A 21,821-nucleotide genomic window follows, 5' to 3' on the forward strand; every position below is an offset into this window, starting at 1 on the left:
TCAGTTGACGTGAGGTCAAACCCCTTCGAATCAAACAAACTGCGCACGATTAAACGCATCTGCTACAGTGTATTCTTAACAGTCGTGTGGACAGTTACATTCAGCCACTACGGTTTCGTTTTGGCATATTAAATCTGGGTTGATACATTTGTTTAAACAGTTGTAAAATTGCATAGACAGCCTGCAACTCAGTTTATTTACTGCACATTTCGCTTATTTACAGTAATACCAGTAACCTGCAGCAAAGATGAAGACTAAATTCATCAATGGCGTGTCTTCATCGTCGTCAGTGTCTCTGGGTTTATTGGTAAATGAGAATGTCCTTGAAGTCCAGCCAGATAGTGGGACCGACTGCAAAGACATTGTCCGCCCGGATGAGCCCGACCATCAGACGAAGCATAAGGCGTATCAGTGGTGTAAAGAATTTCTACACGGGGGCTGGAAATCCATAGATGAGGATGATTTCCAAATCTCTATCATCAGGTATTCTGCTTTGCTACGTGAGGAGTAGGCGTGTAACTGAGCCAAGAATGTTACTTGTGTCGCAGATGGCACCTAGAATAAAATATGTTAGGATTTAGCTGCTGTTTTCTTTATTGAGAGGAGACCATTGTTTACAATGTACAGTAAGTTGTGCTCATATTGGGAATGAGATAATAAAGGATTACTCAACATTATTGTAATGTGCCTGAGTTTTCACGAACCTGGTTTTGTCTCAAAACCAAGTGAGCTGCCTACCTAAGCAGCATTGGGCATCATAGGTGCTCAGGGCCGTGGGAAGTAGGGGTGCTGCATGTGCTGCAGGAAAATGTAGACATTACAGCACTCTCTGACAGATGCAAAAAATAAATAAATAAACATATTAAAAAATATTTTAAATGCTCCTGGTTGTTATTAACCTAAGAAGTTTTAAGCATGAGGAAGTTTTGAGGAAGTTTTGAGCAAAACTAAACAATTATTAATAATTAAAATAACGCAAAGCATCATTGTCAATGTCAACAGACGTCACGTTGCAACCGTTGCAACAGTGAAGGTATCTAGAGAAGAGACTCACACACTTGTCCCTAATGAATGTCCACACAGACATTTTGAACGCTTTGGACATCCATTCCCTCATGAGAGACTTTATATACTCAACTCCTGAGCGCCAAGCCACATTTGGAGTAATGTAACGGGCTCCCTGCTCAAGTAAAGCGTTTGGTTTATTATGAGCTTACGATGAGCAGTTTAACGTCACATAAATTACGCATTAATTTCACACTGATAATTTTGCTGCAAAAATGTATTTGGTTATATTATTGTGTGCTGTGCAAATTCGGCTTTTGAAAAAGTGAAAATGTGCCTATATTTGGATATTTTCGTGTGCGCTTTCAGCCTGTGGACAGTTTTAATTATGCATAGGCTGAATTATTCTCATTAGCTGTGTTCTGTGAGTGTGTGTCTGCGCACTGACAGAGAGGAAGTTTAAATAATATATATGTGCTGTTAAAAATATAAATATCTGCTTTTGTTGTGAATATGTTCTTGTCCGCTGCCTGTCAGCTGCCTGTGCGCAACAACCTTTTGGACATGTTTAACTGTCTTGGCTATTTGTATGTGTCTGGCTGTGTGCAACGGAGTCTGGTTACAAGATAAATATGTTTGGTTCTTATTGGTGTGAGTTTACTTTATTATTAGACTATTATTAAGAGGTGTCCACCTGACGCAAAAAAAATGCACCTCCCACTACAGCACCCCCAACTTAAAACCTCTTCCCACGGCCATGTAGGTGCTAACATGACCCCCACAATGCTGTCTATGCAGGCAGCTAACTAGGTTTTGAGACAATATTATAAATCATATATTTATTCGAACTGCTACAATAGTACACAATTATTGGATAAAATAAAACATGTTCTTGGATTGTGAGAAATAATGCAGTGATTTTCTTTTCTTTGTTTCTTTTTTATTTCAACCTGTATGTTTTGCTTTCAGGGGAGGTCTCAGTAACAAACTGTTCCTCTGCGCTTTGCCAGAGAAGCAACCAAGCCTTGGAGAAGAACCACGGAATGTGCTCCTTCGCCTTTACGGAGAAATTCTGCAGGTGTTTTGTTAGTTGTTTACTTTGTGAAACATGACAAAAATTTAGTGCCATATTGCATAGTCAAGTCCAATCAGATACAAAGTACCTGTAGCATGCTTAATATAGTATTTTCTGCTTTCCTGAGTCATTAGTTGTTAGATCTGCACCTTCATCCATTAGAAACCTTTCAAAAACCTTAAAACCTCCAGATTATACACACAATATATGTTCAGTGATAAACATATAGGTCAGGTTTTTGTGTTGATACCTAAGAAGCAATGTCAGGAGAATATAATATAGTACATACCTCATGCCAAATGTTGAACTTTGCCAGTTAGAAACTACTGATCTGATGTGTCTTAAGTATTGCATATCTGGCGTATGAGAGAGAGAACATAGGTGTTCACCCTCTAAATGTAAAGAGGCAGTTTTTGTTGAGTGATGTACCTCCATGGCTGTACATGCATGTCTTCTTTGCCGTAGGCTTGCCAAAGGAGCGTGCCTTGAGCACTCTTGTTTCCAGGTGATCCCAGCATACGACTCACGGTACAGTATGCGATCCCTGAAGCCACAGCATTGTCTTCAACCACGTATATGCGCATCTCATTCTTGGAGAATTACGCTCACGCCGTGCATTGCTCTGTCTAAAGTATTCTCTGCCTCGTTCTGCTTACTCTCAATGCTTTAAACCTTGAAAATTATTTTGATGTCGGTCTCATTAGCAAAGGAAAGGAGTGAAACATAATGTCATTCCACTATTGATTGATAGTTTATTTATTATGCCATCACAGTAGCATTATAGGCTAGTAATGGCAGCATTACATGTAAATGTGTGCCTTGTGATAATGGTTCATTCACATAAATAATAGTTTTAGCAAATGAAACACATTTTTGACAATGTGTTTTTTGTTTTCTATCTTTAAAAATAATCGTAACATATTCTAACTGATGTTTCATTTATAATATATATATATCAAATATATACTATATTAGTTAATGTATAATATGATAGATATGCTCATACAGATACTGTATACAGTTGATAAACATGGCTCCAGTATTGAGTGATGGAATGTTCTTCTTGGTTTTTGCCTTTAGTTTTTTTGGTGATTAGTGTTTTGATAAGTTGCTTTTAAGCACTGAATGTTTTGGAAATGTATTTATAGAAAAGGTGGTGACAATGCCTCTGATGTCATAAGTGATGAGGTGTCATAAGGTCCACAGTCCAATCCTATGAAGTCAGTTGTTTATAAATGGAAACTTTAGATAAAGCATTAGTTGAAGCCATATTACAATTTCCAGAGTGTGTGGACTTTGCTTCACAGTGATCCACATATACAACTCTCATTAAAAATTAAACAAAGTTAATTAAGCCATTTAATAAAGTTGATTTACAAACCGTGCACTGATAGAAACCGACATTGAACGTTATTTAACTAGACACGTTTTATCGCTGTCTCTAGCATTCCTGTTTCTCATGATATTTACACAGTGTTCATTACCATGGACACCAAACCCTCTAGACTGAGAAATCTGTTAATTCTATGGAGGATAGCTTTGAGTACTAAATATTTATGCTTGGTCTCAATGGAACTGGGTTTTGATAATTGCTGTTATAAAAGAGTTCGATTTTTTAATTCTCACCTTTGGGCATACAAATAACATTGAGGGTCAGCATCCAGTAGAGTCAAGCCTCTTGTGCAACAGGCCATACATTCCTAGCTCTCTAATGGTTGTTAACTCCTGTTATATCTTGATTATAAAGAAAATGCATTTGTTTTTTAAATGTACTTTCTTACTGTGCTTATCAAAACACAAAGACATGGTCCCATTACTTTATAGTGATTAAATTAGTCTCTGTTTGTATATTGGAAAGACAGCTCTGCCATCTATTGTTTTTGTTTTTATGATGATGATCCAATTGGTCTGTGACTAAATCAACACTGTTCTTATGGATAGTCTTTTGCTTTTTCTTGTATTACTAGATGTCCTGTAATAAAGGGGATTCCAGACAGTCAAATACAGATCACTTTGAAGTAAGTAACAAATTAGCAAAACATATTTTTTGAACACAGGTTTTTGTTGGATGTAAGCTGAATGTATACTACAAGGCAAATGTTTGGACATACCTATTCATTCTTTATTATTCATATTTTACATATTATAGTACAGTCATTAAAGCTATGGAAATCACACTGGAGTATGTATCTTTTACAGTATTTTAGCTTCTTTAAAGTTGGCCCCCTTTGCCTAGATTACACTGGGCGCTTTCTAAATCAACTTCATGAGGTATCCACCTAAGGTACTTTGTAAACAGAATATTAAAGGATTTCCCATGTATGCAGGGGACTAGTTGGCTGCTTTTCCTTCACTATCTGCTTCTACCAGATTTATCTGTTAAAAAAAAAAAAAAGAATAATATTTGGTAAAGACATTAATATTTAGGTGCAATTTATATTTGTCTTGAAAATTAATTTCAAGCATGTAAGCCTAAGCCTTTCAGTCCGAAGGTTAAAGAAAATATTACTTAAGTCAAGTGTGTCCACTTTCTTTTGACAGGTTGTGTATAAATATTACAGCCTCTGAACTCTGAACTGAACTGTAGACACACATGTCCTCTTTATTCCACATCATCAGACTTGTTATTATAGTACCTATTCTAAGAGAACTATATCTACCTAAAAGCTATTTGGGTCATCAGATATGTTTAGCTTGGACCTTTCCTGATTGTGATTTCAAACTTTTAGGTCAAATTCATCCATAAGCACCAATAGTTATAGTTGCTTTCTTGTATTTTAATGGAATGTGTTCAGGAGACATTTTATATATTTCTTTGTCTGATGACCCAGAACTGATAACCCAAAAGACTGAAACCCTTACTCATCTCCCGAGAGTTTAAATTCTCAGAGTTGCACTATTTGCCTGTGAGTCACGTAGGAATAGATCCTATTAGAGGCTTATCCCAGCATTTACCTCACGTCAATGATTCAGCAATAGCGGCCTCCACTGTCAGGTCTTAGCAAACTTTGCTTCATTCTGTTTAGCATATTTAATGATACTGTGTACAACAGTGTCAGAAACAAACAGTATTTGCCCTTATAGTTTGTTTTCAGGTGTATTTTTGTACCCTCATCAGGACACAATATTTCTACATACAACACACATAGACACAAACTTTCAACACATTGACTCTGTTCCAAAAACTAGTGAGCTGTCTATTAAGGCAGAGTTTTATTTATTATTATATGCAGTCTCCTTTCATTCAGTGGTGAAAAGTAATGATAAAAAATGGTTAAATTACCCACTAGTCCACTATGTTTTGGAACAGAGTAATGGTGTACAGTCCATTTATGAAAACAATGCTATCTGTAGATTAAGAAAATAATAAATTAATAAGATAAAATTCACACTGGGACATTTTTGTCACTTTCTGTGGCATTTCTACCCCAAGTCTCAGTTAATTTCTGACCCTGGAGTACATCTACCCAGGAGGCATTGCCTTTTAACAACCTCCTTTAGATGAACTGCACACGGAGTAACACAAAAGGCTATCAGCAGAGCTCAGATAGAATTCTGGACATTGCTAACACCTGCATGTAGATCCTTCAGTAATCCAGTGATTATGCCTGTGTATGAATAAGCATGAAGCACTGGAAAAAACCCAGCAGCTGCTGCACAGCGATCACATGGCCACTGCGTAGTCAGAGGACGGGGTGGGGTTTGCAGACAAGGAGGGAGGGAGAGAGAGCAAAGAGGCAGGTATTGCTAAAAAAAAAACAAATACACTGCCTGGGCCAGAAACAAAAGTTGCTATTTGGATTTAAATAAGCAGATACTTAAGAACCTAAGATTGGAGCATTATTGGAGTGATTATCATGTTTCAGCTGGCAACAATTATTTTAACCCTAACTGATGTAGTGTGCAGCTTCTCATTTCTTTTTTTATTATTATTAAAAAAATGTATTGATTCCATTCACAAATAAAATAATCATAACAGAAAATACGGAATCAAATTATATAAATTAAACCCCTTTTTTAAAAGGATCTCAACACTCCACTCTCATATAGGTCACAGAGCGTATTAACCTCCCTCACAATCCACCCTGACCAGCAGAAAGGGGACTTGCTAATACATAATTATGGGTTCAGCCATATGCTCAAGGCAACGTTTAAATAAATGTCAGAATTAAACACTCTGGACTCTTTTGCCCATACAGAGTGCAAATGCGAGATAACGGGTGTAACTATTCTTCTCTGGTTACTTTGATAGAAAGGCTTTGCAATGGCGAAATAGGGGCAAGAACTTTCTGTTCAATACAAAACCAGGCAGGGGCTCTGTGACCAATGGGCCAAATGTCTGAGACCGAACACATAATAATAAAAGAATCTTGAGTAGGCCTTTGTCAATTGGCCTATGTATCTTATTTAAATGTAATCTGGGATGTCAACCATTCCAAATGAAGGACTTCACTATGCTGTCAAACTGCTTGAAATAAGAGAGAGTGACATCTATATGGAAAGATTGTAGCAAGTAACTGAAATTTGGAATACAATTCATTTGAAGTACATTAACCTTCCTAATCACAGATAAATGCAATGAAGTCCTTCTACCCACATTGCTCAAAAACCTTTTTTATTAAAGGGTCAAAATTAACTAACTAAATCATGCAAATTTGCTTGGAATAAAATACCCAAATACTTAATGCCCTGTTTGGGTCACTGGAAGGTGCCCGGATGCTGTCAGAGCCAAAGATTCAGATTTAGACCAATTCACTCTGTATCCTCCTGAGATCTTAGACAAGGAATGAATAATTCTGTGGAGGCAAGGCATAGATCTAATAGGAGCAGAGACAAATAATAAAATATAATCTGCATAAAGCAAAAGCTTATGCAGCAAGCCACCTTCCACCACCCCTGGAAAATCATCCTCCCTTCTTATCGTGGCTGCTAATAGTTCCAGGGCAAGACAGAACAATAATGTGGGAAGAGGGCAACCCTGCCGGGTGCCCCTATCCAGAGTAAAAAACTCATCCACCCAATAAAAGTATTTCCGAACCTGTACATTTCTGAAATCTTAAAAAGATAATCCCATTCTACCATATCAAACGTCTTTTCAGCGTCTAGTGAGATTCGCCACTGACCACATAAAATTAATGTAATGCCTAATGTTATCAGAAGAGTTACTGCCCCGAATAAACCCCACCTGATATATATGTATAAGAGATGTAATAACTTAATAGGTTAGCCAACATTTTGACAATATTTTTACATCTAGCTGGATCAGGGAAATTGGATGATAGCTCTTACACTTGCTTGGATCTTTGTCCTTTTTAGGAATCAGACTGATCCGGTTTTGTGTCATGGTTGGCGTAAGCTTTCCATTCTTTAATGATTCCGTATAAACTTCTTGCAAAAGTGTAGTCTGTTCTGCAGCATAAGATCGATGGCCTTAATTACCTCGCCAAGCTCCTCCAAGGTTAACTTATAATCAAAAGAATTGTTTTACTCAGTCGTCAGTTTAGGAAGTTCTAATGGTTCCACAAAGTTTCTAATATCCTTTTAAGTAGATGAAGATGTGGAATGAGATCAAGATGTAATACTTTAAAAGCGTTATTAATATCAATGGCTGAGGTAAATATTTCACCACCAGCAGATTTCACTGAGGGAATGGTAGAAAAAGAGACTCTGTTTTATATATCTGGCCAGAAGCTTCCCCGCATTGTCTCCCAGCTCAAAGTATGACTGTCTTGCCCTGAATAGCCAAAACTCCAACTTCTAGAATACTCTAGAATATATACTAGAGTAAATGGACTGATGAAAAAATTTATAGACCCTACAAAATTCAAAAGTCTCCAAAAACCTGTAAGACCAAGATTTTTACACATCCTGTGAATCATCAATGTTGCTCTAGGGGGCTTGCACACTTTTGCTTCACTATGATCAAGGACTGAGTCTCCTCCTAATATTATATCATGCGGGGTGCCAGTGGCTTGCAACATCCCTTCAAGATCTATAAAAAAGCCCTGATCATCAACGTTCGGTGCATAAATATTAGCCAAAATAAAACTTTGCCCCTGAATTTCAGCTAAATCTATAATGACTCTTCCTAATTTATCTTTACCCTGTTTCAGACATTTGAATTGTAGATGTTTACTTATCAGTGTAATGACTCCCCTGCTCTTACTGGAACTATAAAAAAGAAATGCTCACCCCATATCTTTCCCAATTTTTCCACTTCCTGCAGAGAAAGGTAAGTTTCTGTGAAGAAACACTATATCCTATTTCTTACGCTTAAGAAGAAAATAACCTTCCTTCTTTTTATGGGGTGCCCCAACCCTTTCACATTTCACGTGGAGAGAGACAATCTACTCATATTAACATTTTACATTTTGACATATAAAAAAATAGATTGTGTGTAATAGATTAAAAACAAGATTATAAAAGACCACATTCCAACATCGGTGTGACCATTAAAACCCAAACTTCCCCCAGAACCAAACATAAAAGAAGAAGAGAAAAAAGAAAAGGGTGCGCACAACAGCGCCAATTGGTGTCCATCCCTCCAAACTTGAACAGTCCATGTATGCCTACCAGAGCCCCCATGACAAATTTGCCATCGGATTGCTCAAGTCCGGTGTTTCTATACACATTTTGTGAGAAAGAATTATACAGCAAAAGATAATCTATAAAACAAACTCCAGCCAATAGGCAGAACAAACACAAAGAGCGTGTAGATTCATCCACAAAACTTTCCAGAAGGTGTGCCACTCTACAAAATAATCTCCAGCTGCTAGGTGGACCAGCAAAAAAAAACCCTCAGTTTTCTCAAACAGTCAAGTGAATGTTCAGTGAGCCGGTCCACTCGGCTGCAATGTGAGTACCATGATATAACTTTCATTCCATTGACTTTATGAAGAACATCACTTGCTGTGGGCATGTGAATGTTTTATGGCCCTCCTTAGCATCTATTCTCAATATGGACGGGAATATCAGTGCAAAAGTGACCTTCCGTTGATGTAAAAGTTTCTTGCATTCCTTGAATCAATCACGTTTCTCTCCTGTCGAATTCGCAAAGTCTGGGAACAAGAAAATGCTGTGTTTTTTCCAAGAAAGCCTTCCTTTACTCCTTGCATCACTTAACGCAAGATCTTTATCTGATGATCTCAGAAATTTGGCCAGAATTGATCGGGGCCTGTCTCCCTCAGCAACGAGCAGGAACCCTGTGAGCTTGCTCGATTTCCAGCTTATGGCCTGCTTTCAGAAGGAGCACATCTAGGAATTTCATCATATCCTGTCCTTCTTCACCCTCAGGAATTCAGATGAAATGGACGTTATTCCACCAGCTACAGTTCTCCATGTCCTCCAACTTCTCCCAGATAGGCTCCAAATCCACCTTGATCATTAACTGATTAGCAGATAATTCCCTCTCCAATGACTCCCAATAATCAATCAGTTTCTTGACATCCCCCACTCTTGTAACCACCTAAGAGAACTTCGCTTCCATGGCAGTGATCGATCAAAGTATCACAGCAAGATCCTCAAAGTCAGTAACGGCCTTCGTCTGCATTGCTAACATGTTCAACATCTCTCGTCACAAATTTCCTGCATCTCTCCGACCAAAACGACTCCCTGGCTCATGGCCTACTTAGGGGAGGCAGCTTGAGAACGTAAGAGTCTTTTAATGTCTCCAGAGCATGATGATTTTGAATTCTTTGACATATTGTCCTCCTAGAATAGTTATGAAATAGAGTGTATCGAATCTCATCGGTTTATGTCTTTAAAAGTGTTAAAGCTAGCAAAGTGCGTAGAGCTTGCCTTTCACATGTCAAATCCTCGCATGGCATCCTGGCTGACCATCGCTTCTCATTTCTTAAACAGCCATGTCGGAAGACGTATCCGCGTGGGCATGGAAAAGATGTTACTGTGTTTCAGAAGGGGCAAATAATTGGCCTGCTTCAAGCTAAGAAAACAACTAAGGAGATTGCTTAACTCACTGTAATTGGGTTAAATACTGTCCAACGCATTATTAAAATCTGGATGGATAGTGGTGAACCATCAGCTTTGAAGAAGAAATATGGTCAGAAAACATTTTGAATGATTATGATCGGAGATCACTAAAACCTTTGGTGAAGTCACATCGTAAAAAATAGACAGTAGAACTCGGCTATGTTTTACAGTGAAAGTAAGAGCATTTCAACATGCACAACCTGGAGTTAAGTGCCTTGCTCAAGGACACAATGGTGTTGGCCATGGGGATCGAACCAGCGACATTCTGATTAACAGTAATGTGCTTTAGCCCATTATGCCACCATCAATCTATAAACAGCTGTGTGGCCACAAGAAAGCCACTTGTTAGTGAGGCTAATCGGAAAAAACAACTTAAATTTGCTAGGGAGCATAAAGATTGGACTGTGGAGCATTGGAAAAAGGTCATGTGGTCTAATGAGTATAGATTTACCCTATTCCAAAGAGATGGGCATGTAAGGGAAGCGCATGAAGCGATGCAACCGTCATGCATAGTGCCCACTGTACAAGCCTTTGGAGGCAAAGTTATGATCTGGGGTTGCTTCAGTTGATCAGGTCTAGGCTCAGCAATGTTATGTGGCAATAAAAGGAAGTCAGCTGACTACTTTAATGTACGTAATGGCCAGGATAACCCATCAATGGATTTTTTCTTCCCTGATTGCATGGGCATATTCCAGGAAGACAATGCCAAGATTCATCGGGCTCAAATTGTGATTGATCAAGAGTGGTTCAGGGAGCATGAGGAATCGTTTTCACTTCAACAGAATCCTGACCTTAACACCATTGAAAGTCTTTGGGATGTGCTGGAGAAGACTGTACGGAGTGGTTTGATTCACCCATCATCAATACAAGATCTTAGGCAAAAATGTATGGAACTCTGGATGGCATAAGGTTGTTGAAAACATGTCATTGCATGCTGTAATCAAAGCTAAAGGCGGTCCAACAAAATATTATAATATGCACATTTTTTTTTGGCCAGGCAGTGTATAGTTTTCTGTAGTGTCACAGAACACATTTAAATAAAGAGGTTGTAGAATGTGTTATGCTATTCTAAATTTGAAGCCTTTATTGCAACATGTTTGTGTTCATTCATAAGATGAACTAATTTACCTTGGGACCCGATGGTTAAAATATTTGAGCAACCTATGCAATGAAATTCATTCCTTTTTAACTAGTCATTTAGTGGGTTTGTTCATCCAAAAATCTAAATTGTGTTGTCATTTACTCACATGTTGTTCCAAACCTATATGACTTTCTTTCAAAGTGGAACACAAAATGTGAATTCTTCACTGGGGGATTATTTGCCATTTAAAGCAAGTGAATATTGACTGGTCTGTCAAGCTCGAGAAAAATAAATACATTTAAAAAAAAGAAAGCATTTCAGGTTTTAGCAATACTAAGGTGAGTATATAATTGCAGCGTTTTCATTTTAAGGTGAACTATCCCTTTAAGCATCCACAAGTATCCAAATAGCTTTTGGCAATCAACAAATTTGTAATTAAATTTTAATTAATGAATGCATTAAGGAAGGTGTTTGTTTTGAGGAAATGTAATATCCTTCCAGATTTTTTCCATCAGAATTTCACTTCAGTTGGAAGCTCGTAGTGTCGTTGTATTTCTGAGAGGACTTTGGAAGTTTTTTTAAACTGTAGCTCAAATGCTTTTCCCTCAAGGTTAGTTGCGCAGTTGCATGCCATTCTTGTGGCATATAAAACACTGGGACAAAAAGACTAAATGCTTTTATCTTAGTGTTAAAATAAAAGACAAATTAATTATTGCTCAGAAATTATTGATAAATATAGCATTTTTATCTAGAGTATTTTTACATAATTGTTTGGTATTAGTTGATTGGGAAAAAGGTTAGATGCTTAAAAAAGCACAATAACATAGCTGAATATATGTTACAGTTTCTATCTTTTAACAGGTCAAACTGAATTTCAATGATTTTTTTAATGTGCTGTCCCAGCGAGCTGTATAGATACTATGCCAGGACAAATACCATTGCATTGGACGAGATCTTCATCTGTGATGTCATATTGTGTGGTCCAAGCAAGAGCCTTTATTATTTATGTCTTTATTAGTTTCGTGTCAATTTTTGGTTTTAATTTTTTGTCTTCTAGCGTACACACTGGGCATATTCAATTTGACTTACAATACACTTATTACAGGAACATTTGTGCAGTCTGGACTGGAACGACTGTGATCTTTATAACATGTTATAGCTATTATGCCTGTTTTTCATCAAAAATGTTTAAGAACATTTATTTTAATGTCATCTCTGTGGTCAGAGTGAATTTTAAAAGGATTCCCACTCTTATTAATCACTCGTGTTTGTAATTTCAAATCTTTACCCTAACAGGATGTTTTGATGAAGCACTTAGGCATTAGTTCAAAGTACACCACAAAATGACTGGCACCGTGTAAATATGTAATCTCTCTAATAAAATTGTGGCAAACAATTGGAGAAATACTTCTTACAGATAGCAACAAGGCTCTCTGTTCTGCGTATTTACACTTGGCACAGGCATATCCAAAAACAGGTTTAATGTCATTCCAAATTAAGCAGCCACAATTAATGACAGGGATGTTTGGCAAGTCCAGCCTCTCTCAGCACAATTGCCTCACTTGTTTTATTTGTATTTACAGTAACTTGTTTTGCTCCAGCGCTGGCATAGAGTTAGATGGTGACCATTAGCATTATTAAAAAATGGCTGGCTTGTAGACTGAATTGAGTTTTTGTTCAACTTCTTTGTATCTAGGTTCCCTTTTAATCATAACAGTTTTAAAATGAAGTTCTTTAAATTCTGCGGAACTTCTCTTAAAGCGAGTATGGTAATTAAAGATCCAATCGCTCTGATTGGTTTTTAAGGCTAAAACCAAAGCTCTACATTCGGATTACTTTGATTTGAGTTCTGATTTACTTTGAGTTACTGTGTGAATGAGTTAATTGTTAGATGTAAAAGACCCCCAGTTATAATAGACACAGTCATAGATTTAATCTCCAGTATGTTGGATACTGATATGATTTTGTCCCAACCAGTCTACATATCTAGCTTAACCAGCAAGCCTGCCTTGGTTGACAGAATGTTTTTGGTGCTGAACAACATGGTTATGCTTGTACAACAGCTAGATCAGCTCCAAACCAGCACTTGCCATCATAAATCAGCTTAGACCAGTCAATTCATGCTGGTTTAGGCTGGTCTTTTCAGCAGGGCTTAGCAAGTCATTTGGTGGTGGTGGATAGATCTTGGAGATCGATTCTAATGGATGAGTTTCAAAACTATCATTATGAGAGGGTGTTTATTTAGTCATGTTTTATATGTGTTTACAGGGAGCTGATGCCATGGTTTTGGAGAGTGTGATGTTTGCCATCCTGGCCGAGCGGGAGCTTGGGCCAAAGCTATATGGCATCTTTCCGCAGGGGAGACTTGAACAATTTGTCCCAGTGAGTCCTAATGTGCGCACATCATCTTTTTTGACTTTCTTGCAAATTGCATTGCAAAACAAATCACATGCAAGAGTGCAGTCCCACGAGGGGGCAAGTGTGTCACTTGTTCCACTTTTAAAGGTTGCAGATGCTCCAGGCTTTTAAATACACATACAATCTGAAGTCTTAACACACTGTGTTATATATTTTCTGGTTGCACTTTTATATAGAATTTTATTCTTGTTGTCTTTTAATTAGCTTAACACAAAGTGACACTGCAATATGTCTGTTCGCAGAGCCGAAAACTGTCAACCGATGAGCTGAGTGTCCCCGGCATATGTGCTGAAATTGCCGAAAAGATTGCCAAATTTCATGCAATGAGAATGCCTTTCAACAAGGAGCCAAAGTGGCTATTTGGTACCATGGATAAGTGCGTAATCATAAAACATATGTTCCATCAAACTAATTAAAGTTGGACAGTTTGGTTTACAAGTCTTACAAATGTTCATATGACTGGTGGGTGGGGATCTCCATCATTAGTTTCAATGTTTGCAGCATCGAACTTTATTCTGGTTAAATCTCAACATCCATATATGAACTATATTAGATTGCATGAGGAAACTCACAACTCACAAAGAATATGAATACTAATTCCCCGGGGGTAAAATGTAAAAAATTATGAAACCAAGAAAAAGATGATCTTCTAAACATTGTGCTGTCTGGAAAACCCCATTATTTTCAGTATTTCCATTGGGACATAACAAAATATTTACCGCATTTATCATCAGATATGTTAAAATTAATAAGCATTTTTTTACTTGTAACTGTCTGGACTAGTTCTGAACTATTTTTGTGTATGGCTTTATTTTTGGCCAATGCTCTAATGTCGAGTTTTGTCGGTGCTCTTCCATAGGTATATGGATCAAGTGCTTAAGCTCACCTTCACCAAGGAGTCCCATCTGCAAAATTTTTCACATCTTTTGAGCTATAACTTGCCTCAAGAGATGGACAATCTTAAGTAAGATATTATCTGTATTAAAATCCAGATATTCTGTAGTACAATATCTTGTGCGGTAGGGCGGAGTGTGGGGCTGGGCCATAATTCTGCATACCATGCCCTAGGGGTGCAGAATCACGGCCCGGCCCCGCCCTCCGGCCTGCCACATTTTGCATGTCAGTGTTTTCTGGCACATTTTTTACCTGCTTTATCTGAATCCCTGGACACTTTACAATTCAGGACATTGAGAGTGATTGATAACAAGTAAAAAGAAAATCTTAGGTGGCTGGTAACTATTGCTATCATTTTTTGTTTGGTTAATTAAGAGGCTGTTTGTGTACACAGGTGTCTACTTGAATCTACTCCCTCCCCCGTTGTTTTCTGCCACAATGACTTGCAAGAAGGTTAGAAATCTACAGGAATGTCTGTATTCTTTACTGTTTCTAGAAATGGTCCCTTAAGTTTTAAATCAAATAGTTTAGGATTAATATCATGCTCTCCATGTTCTGTTTTAAAAAGGAAACATCTTGCTCCTCAGTGGTCATAAGAATACAGACAGACAGAGACTCATGTTGATTGACTTTGAGTACTGCAGCTACAATTACAGGTATGTAATGTCCATAGTCATATACTTAGATATACATTCCACACATGTAAGTCCCTATAACAGATTACTGTCTCTTTGGCTGCATAACTCCTAAATGGATAGTCAGCTAAAGATACAAATTCTGTCATAATTTACTCACCCTCATTTTGCTCCAAACCCATATGACTTTCTTTATTTTGTGGAACACAAAACGTGTTGTTAGGCAAAATGACAGCCAAAGTAACCATTCACTTTTATTGTGTGGAATAAAGATGCAATGAAAGTCAATGGTGACAGACGACTGATGGGAATTCTGAAGTTCTTCGATCTTTCCCCAAAACATTTTGGCTCCAAATTAAAGTTTCTCTTTGATTCTGTAGGCCACTGAGTGTTTTTCTGATAAGTTTGGAATGCTTAGGGTACCCCATTTCTTGGAAGGGGCCTTCCAGAGGTTGCTGCGCAGTCAAAAACACTGTTTCTAGTGTATTTACATTCTTGCACGTGCTCAGACACAGGCCTCATTGAAGATCTTATTCTCAAGCCCAAACTGTAACAGTGTAACTTCTAGGAACCATAAAGAATAGTTTTCTTAGAAGGGGGTCTTGCCCAATGTCTTTTAATGCAACATTCCAAACGACACACCAACTCTAGAGATCTTGGTTTGAATCAGTGTGATGAATCATTATACTATATATATATATATATATATACACACACACACAGTCAGCAAAGCCAGGAATGAGCAGTAGGAAATTAAGCCTGGCCTTCACAACCACAAAGATATACATTTACTTTTATGCATTTGGCAGATGCTTTTATACAAAGCAATTTACAGTGCATTTATTACTGAGACAATTCCCCCGGAGCAACCTGGAGTTAAATGTCTTGCTCAAGGACACAATGTTGTGGCTGTGGGGATCGAACCAGCAACCTTCTGATTAACAGTTATGTGCTTTAGCCCACTACGCCACACCACTCAAAGATGTATGCTTGGTTTGATTTCCAGAGCAATGTTATTTGCTGGTGGGAAAAAAAAGTTAAACGAGTTAATGCATAGTGATGCACTTTATCTTTATTCAAAAGATGCAGATGCATCTAGCCAAATGTATGGCAATGTCAGTCAACGCTACAGCTTTTATTAAAATTTGGGCAGTGCTTATGTTTAAGGAGCCTTTTGGACATATACAGCATTGCTGCAGTAGTAGGAAATATATCTTGATCTCTCCCCCAAAATCTGAATCTTGTCTCAGATAATCCCAGCACTAACCGAATCCCTTACCAATGATCTCATTTTTGGGATTGGTTGGATCTCATTTTTTCATTCTTGTCTTGTTTTCCAGTAAAATATATAAACATCCTTAAAACAAGACACATTTACTTAAGAAGCAAAATGAAACAAGATATTAAATCTGTAAATTTGCTTTCACATAAAAACAATACAATTTAGTGAGGATTATGCATCAAACAAGGAAAATATATTTGCCCTACCTCATAAGTAAATGTGTCTTGTTTTAAGAATGTTTAGATATTTTTACTAGAAAACAAGCCAAAATAGTAAGAAAAGGTATTTTACTAATATAGCAATATTTTCAGGAATGTGTGTGGCAACCAAAAAGCAATTACTCAATCATGCAAAATCGCAAATATGCTCATGACAAATGTTGATGGGGTATCTTTTTTTTTTTCCACAGAGGATTTGACATTGGAAATTTTTTCTGTGAGTGGATTTACGACTACACCTTTGACAAGATTCCATTTTTCAAGACCAACACCAAAAATTACCCCACCAAAGCTCAGCAGGTTTGTTAAATTAAATGTTTAGGTACTTTTTATACTTTTGTTCTTAATTCAAATCTAATGCAATGTCAGTCATTTTCCCTTTTATTTATTTTTTCCTCAGATGCATTTCTTTCAAAGATATCTGTTGGAATCTGACACTGGATTTGAAACCTTGAGTGAGGAGGACCAGCTGAAACTAAAAGAGGATATGCTAGTTGAAGTTAACAGGTGAAAATACTTAACTCAGCAGGTCAGGCAAACCTCATTGCAGCAATGTTGAGTATTTTTGTATTAATGCTAAAATAGTATAACACAAAGATTAATGTTATACATTGACACATTGTTTTTCTAGATTTACACAGCTAAATAAGGCAGAAACGTGTCACCACAGTCTGTGAAATGGATCCATTATAATTTTAGAGATGATTACTCAACATATGTACGAAATGTTCTTTTTCTAATATACTTTCTTGTATATACTTGCTTGTTGATTTTGAAATGAGGCCCATAGAGCCAAAATAAAAAACAGGTTTGTGTTATCCCTTTGAGACTTACTGTACTACTATAGATAGAGTAAAACAGGTCTGTGGACTTCATCCAACAGTGATTCATATTTCCAGGAGCTGGAGCAGAGTCTCTGTTAGTTCACCAAACTTTGTTTCCATCTGTACTCAAAGTGAACTCAGTGCTCTCTCATTTAGGTTTGCATTGGCCTCCCATTTCTTCTGGGGATTGTGGTCCATGATCCAGGCCAAAATATCAACTATTGAGTTTGGGTACATGGTGAGTTATTGCAGCGTAGCTGTCATGTCTTTGTGTTCCCATGTGTTGAGCTAATGCTTTTGAACAAGGCAGAATAGTTCACTTTTACACTGTGCGCCTCTTGTGTAAGTCAAGCATTTTATCAATGGAGATCAGCCGTGTAAAGATAATGTCACTGCAATATTTGCACTGCTTGACAACCCTTTGATATGTACACAACTAGTTGTGAGGTCAGAGTAACATGACTGTAAAAATATTGAGTTTGCTCAACAGCTAATGGTTTTGAGGTAAACGTTGTAAAATTTGTGCTTCATTATAGTTTCTTTGATGATCCAGATTTACTGACCTGTTCTTATTTCACACAGGAGTATGCCATGGCCAGGTTTGATGCTTACTTTGAGCTGAAGAGGAAGCTCGGGCTTTAAAGAAAAAGTGCATGAATTCCCAATGGACAGAGTGGATAGAGAACAATTGCTCATATGTTGACAGGAAAAGAGTGGAGTAAAGTTTGAATGTTCTTAAAAGAGGATGCTCTGCCTCTGCAATGATTATCCCATGCTGCATGGACCAATGCATTGAGTGTCCCACGTGTTTACAAAGTTAACCTTCATACATTTAACACACCTGCCTGAACTTCTGGACAAATTGAGAAAAACTACATTACATAGAGAGAATAATAAGGTCACAAACTTTGGAAATGATAGTATTGGTGGTGCAGTTAGACAATATTTCATGCAGCTAGACAGATTCATAAAGTCACATGATGGTGTGGTGATACGTTTGTCATACTATTCTGTACCTTGTGGTCTCTTATCTCCTGGTCATCTACCTGTTATCTATACAACTGGTGAAATTAGACATACTGTGAAAGAGTAAGGTTCAACTGCACCTGTTACCACAAAATGGTACAACAGACCAAACGATGTTCACACTGCGGTTCTAATTATGTTCAGTATTGTTGAAGTTTTCTGTTTCCATTTCATTGGGACATGTTTTTTTGTTCTTTATACCGGATGATTTACCTCTATGCCAAGTTCTGCTTTAAAGCTGAGAAGTGGTCCAGTAGATCCATATGATGTGAAATGAAATACCTGTGGGACCATGCCATCTGAGAACTCCTTAAGAGAGAGATGGTATGAAATATCCAATCTCAAACAGTATATAATTGTATGGCTTTGACCATAGTGCTCTCTTTCACCTCCTATTTGAGGTGCTTCATGTACATTTCTTTCTATTTGAAACAGAAATGACTGTGATACAATGAACCCTATTATACAGTATATAATAGTGATACACAATCTAAAGCTTAATATCAGTCTATTCTTAAAATAAAATCTTTTTTGTCTTATGACACTTCATTTAATTAGTTTAGCTTTAAACACAGAATCTAATGTTTATGAATGTTTATTCTTGTTTTAGAAAATGTTTTACAACTGAACCATATTTACTTAATTTCCTTGAGTTAATATATATATATTTTTTAATTCTGTACAACCTAAATTGCAGTAAAGGTATTTTTATGTATTTTTTCGTTAACCTGTTTTCATATTTTGAAATGTAGGTATTTTGTGATGTCAAAGGCACTTTCTAAAGCAGCTCTGTGAAAATGTTTAGTATTTGCAAGTGTAAGTTTTCTATTATATTTCTGCAATGGAAGATGTATTTTTCTTAATAAGAAAGTGTTCTCTGTTCTTAGTGAAATAATGTTTGATGGTTCTCTTTGCCATTTTTACTGTACTACACTTGTGATTGAATTAATTCTGATTTCACATATCACACATATTTCACTGGATCTTAATGTAAAATCTGAATATTTTGAATATTTATTTACCTTACTGGTCTCTAAAAATTTGTACCGATTTTTGGAACATAATTGGACAAAAAGGAAAAATTGGAAGCTGTTTGAATGTTTTAAGAAAAATTAAATTTAATATGTGTATTAAAATTCAGTGTTACTCTAGACCAGCTTACTAGCCTTAGTCATGCATCTCTGCATTAATATTAAGCATTTGGGAGGCTTGTGTATAAATATACAATCGTTTTTTAAATAAAATGAACACACTTCTGATACCAAAAGATGCAGAAAGTGAAACTATTCTGCAGAACAGAATATCATTGTAATGTACTAATTCATGCTTTACACATTTATTATGAATAAAAGTTTGCTAAATGATTTTGTTGTCTGAATCTCTTGCTTTACCACCGCCCTGAAGTCATCAAAAGATTTAATTAACTGTCATATTGTGTTATCCTATTTATTTATTTATTTATTTTCTAGAAATGAAAAAGATTTCAAGTATCAATGTTCTGAACGAATCAAAGGATAGTAAGGTAAAGAATTAGGGCAAGACTTTTAATCATTCTGCTTTTTTATCCTTGGTGCCACACCAAAGAACAGGTACACAACAACAACAAAACAAAAAACTCAGAGGGTTGGGAATATTTTCTTTGTTTGTTAGTTTGTTTCCAAAGCAACACCTTTAAGACAGTTGTTGGCACCATTATTTATAATTTATTGTGTATTTATTATGTAGACAAATCTGTGATCAGGATTAACTGGATATATACTGTCAAGAAAAAGTATGTAAACCTTTGGAATTTGCTGGTTTTCTGCATAAATAGGTCATAAAATGTGAAATCTTCTTCAAAGACAAACACCATGTGCTTAAGCTAACAAAATACAAACAATTATAATATTTCATTTCTTTACTGAACACATCCAATAAACATTCACAATGCTGTGGGAAAAGTAATTGAACCCTTGGATGTAATAACTGGTCAATCCTCCTATGGCAGCAATCCTCAACCAAGCATTTCCAGTATCTGTGGATTGGACCTGCACAATGTTCAGAAGGAATTTTGGACCATTCTTCTTACAGAATTGCTTCAGCTCAGCCATATTAATAGGATGTCTGGTGTGACTGGCTCTCTTGAGGTCATTCCACAGCATCTCTATTGGGTTAAGGTCTGGGCTCTGACTTTTTTGCCACTCCAAAAGGTGGATCTATATATATATATATATTGTTTTTTTAATGAATGAATGAATAACACATTCATTTTCTGACACTACACTCAAATCCTTCACATAGTGAAGAGGGGACTCTCTTCAACCACCACCAGTGTGCAGCATCCACCTGGATGTTGCCACAGCAGCCATAGTGTGCCAGAAAACTCAGAACACACCAGCTATTGATGGAGAGGAGAGAGTGGAGTGATAGAGTCAATTCATATATGGGGATTATAAGGAGGCCATGATCGATAAGGGCCATGGGGGGAATTTGGCCAGAACACCAGGATTGCACCCCAACTCTTTATGAGAAGTGTGCTGGAAAGATTAATTACCACTAATTACCACTGAGAGTCAGGTCGAAAAGACAGTGCCAGTGTCCCATCACTACACTAGAGTATTAGAACCCACACAGACCACAAGATGAACACTCCCTGCTGGCCTCCCTAAAACCTCTTTCAGCAGCAACCTTAGTTTTCCACAGTAGGTCTCCCATCCAGGAACTGACAAGGCCCAACCATGCTTAGCTTCAGTGGCCAACTGGACTAGAGCTACAGGGTGATATGGTTGCTTTTAAGTCATTCTGTAATGATTTAAATAAATGTAAAATCAGATTTCACAATTCCTGATATTTAATCGTAGAAAACATTCCTGATCTTTACTCAGTTAGGATCACTACTTTATTTTAAGAATGTGAAATGTCAAAATAATAGTAAAGAGAATTATTTATTTCAGCTTTTATTTCTTTCATCGCATTCCCAGTGGGTCAGAAGTTTACATACACTTTGTTAGTATTTGGAACCATTGCTTTTAAATTGTTTAACATATGTAAATATTTTGGGTAGCCTTCCAAAGGTTCTCACAATAAATTGTCTGAATTTTTTGCCCATTCCTCCAGACAGACCTGGTGTAATGGAGTCAGGACTGCAAGCCATTTTGCCATTAATTTTGGAGGTATGCTTGGGGTCATTGTCCATTTGGAAGACCCATTTGCTGACTGAGCTATAACTTTTTGGCTGACGTCTTGAGATGTTGCTTCAATATGTTCACATAATTTTCCCTTCCTCATGATGCCATCTATTTTGTGAAGTGCACCAGTCCCTCCTGCAGCAAAGCACCCCCACAACATGATTCTGCCACCCCCATGGTTTATGGTTGGGATGGTGTTCTTTGGCT

General features: G+C 37.1%; 1 protein-coding gene across 2 annotated transcripts; it reads left to right on the forward strand.

Annotated features, from left to right (window-relative positions):
* The first annotated feature begins 78 nt into the window (after positions 1-78).
* LOC127623288 (choline kinase alpha-like) lies at positions 79-19,801 on the forward strand. Of its 2 annotated transcripts, XM_052097679.1 has the most exons (12): positions 79-483; positions 1,975-2,083; positions 4,048-4,098; positions 13,419-13,532; positions 13,811-13,944; positions 14,428-14,532; positions 14,857-14,915; positions 15,031-15,118; positions 16,789-16,897; positions 16,998-17,104; positions 17,578-17,659; positions 18,004-19,801. In XM_052097679.1, exons 1-12 carry the CDS (start codon positions 248-250, stop codon positions 18,061-18,063), a joined length of 1,254 nt encoding a protein of 417 aa, XP_051953639.1. In that variant the 5' UTR covers positions 79-247; the 3' UTR covers positions 18,064-19,801. The 2 variants fall into 2 exon arrangements, with proteins under 2 accessions (XP_051953639.1, XP_051953640.1); XM_052097680.1 differs by lacking the exon at positions 4,048-4,098.
* Positions 19,802-21,821: the final 2,020 nt, after the last annotated feature.

The sequence above is a fragment of the Xyrauchen texanus genome, chromosome 29, assembly GCF_025860055.1.
Source record: "Xyrauchen texanus isolate HMW12.3.18 chromosome 29, RBS_HiC_50CHRs, whole genome shotgun sequence".
Lineage (NCBI taxonomy): Eukaryota > Metazoa > Chordata > Actinopteri > Cypriniformes > Catostomidae > Xyrauchen > Xyrauchen texanus.

What these genes read in the sequence shown, in the direction of transcription:
- LOC127623288 (XM_052097679.1), top strand. Translation starts at nt 248, where the DNA reads ATGAAGACTAAATTCATCAATGGCGTGTCTTCATCGTCGTCAGTGTCT. An exon ending in CTATTTGGTACCATGGATAA is followed by an intron (nt 13,945 to 14,427) that starts GTGCGTAATCAT and finishes GCTCTTCCATAG; the next exon opens with GTATATGGATCAAGTGCTTA. An exon ending in TACTGCAGCTACAATTACAG is followed by an intron (nt 15,119 to 16,788) that starts GTATGTAATGTC and finishes TTTTTTCCACAG; the next exon opens with AGGATTTGACATTGGAAATT.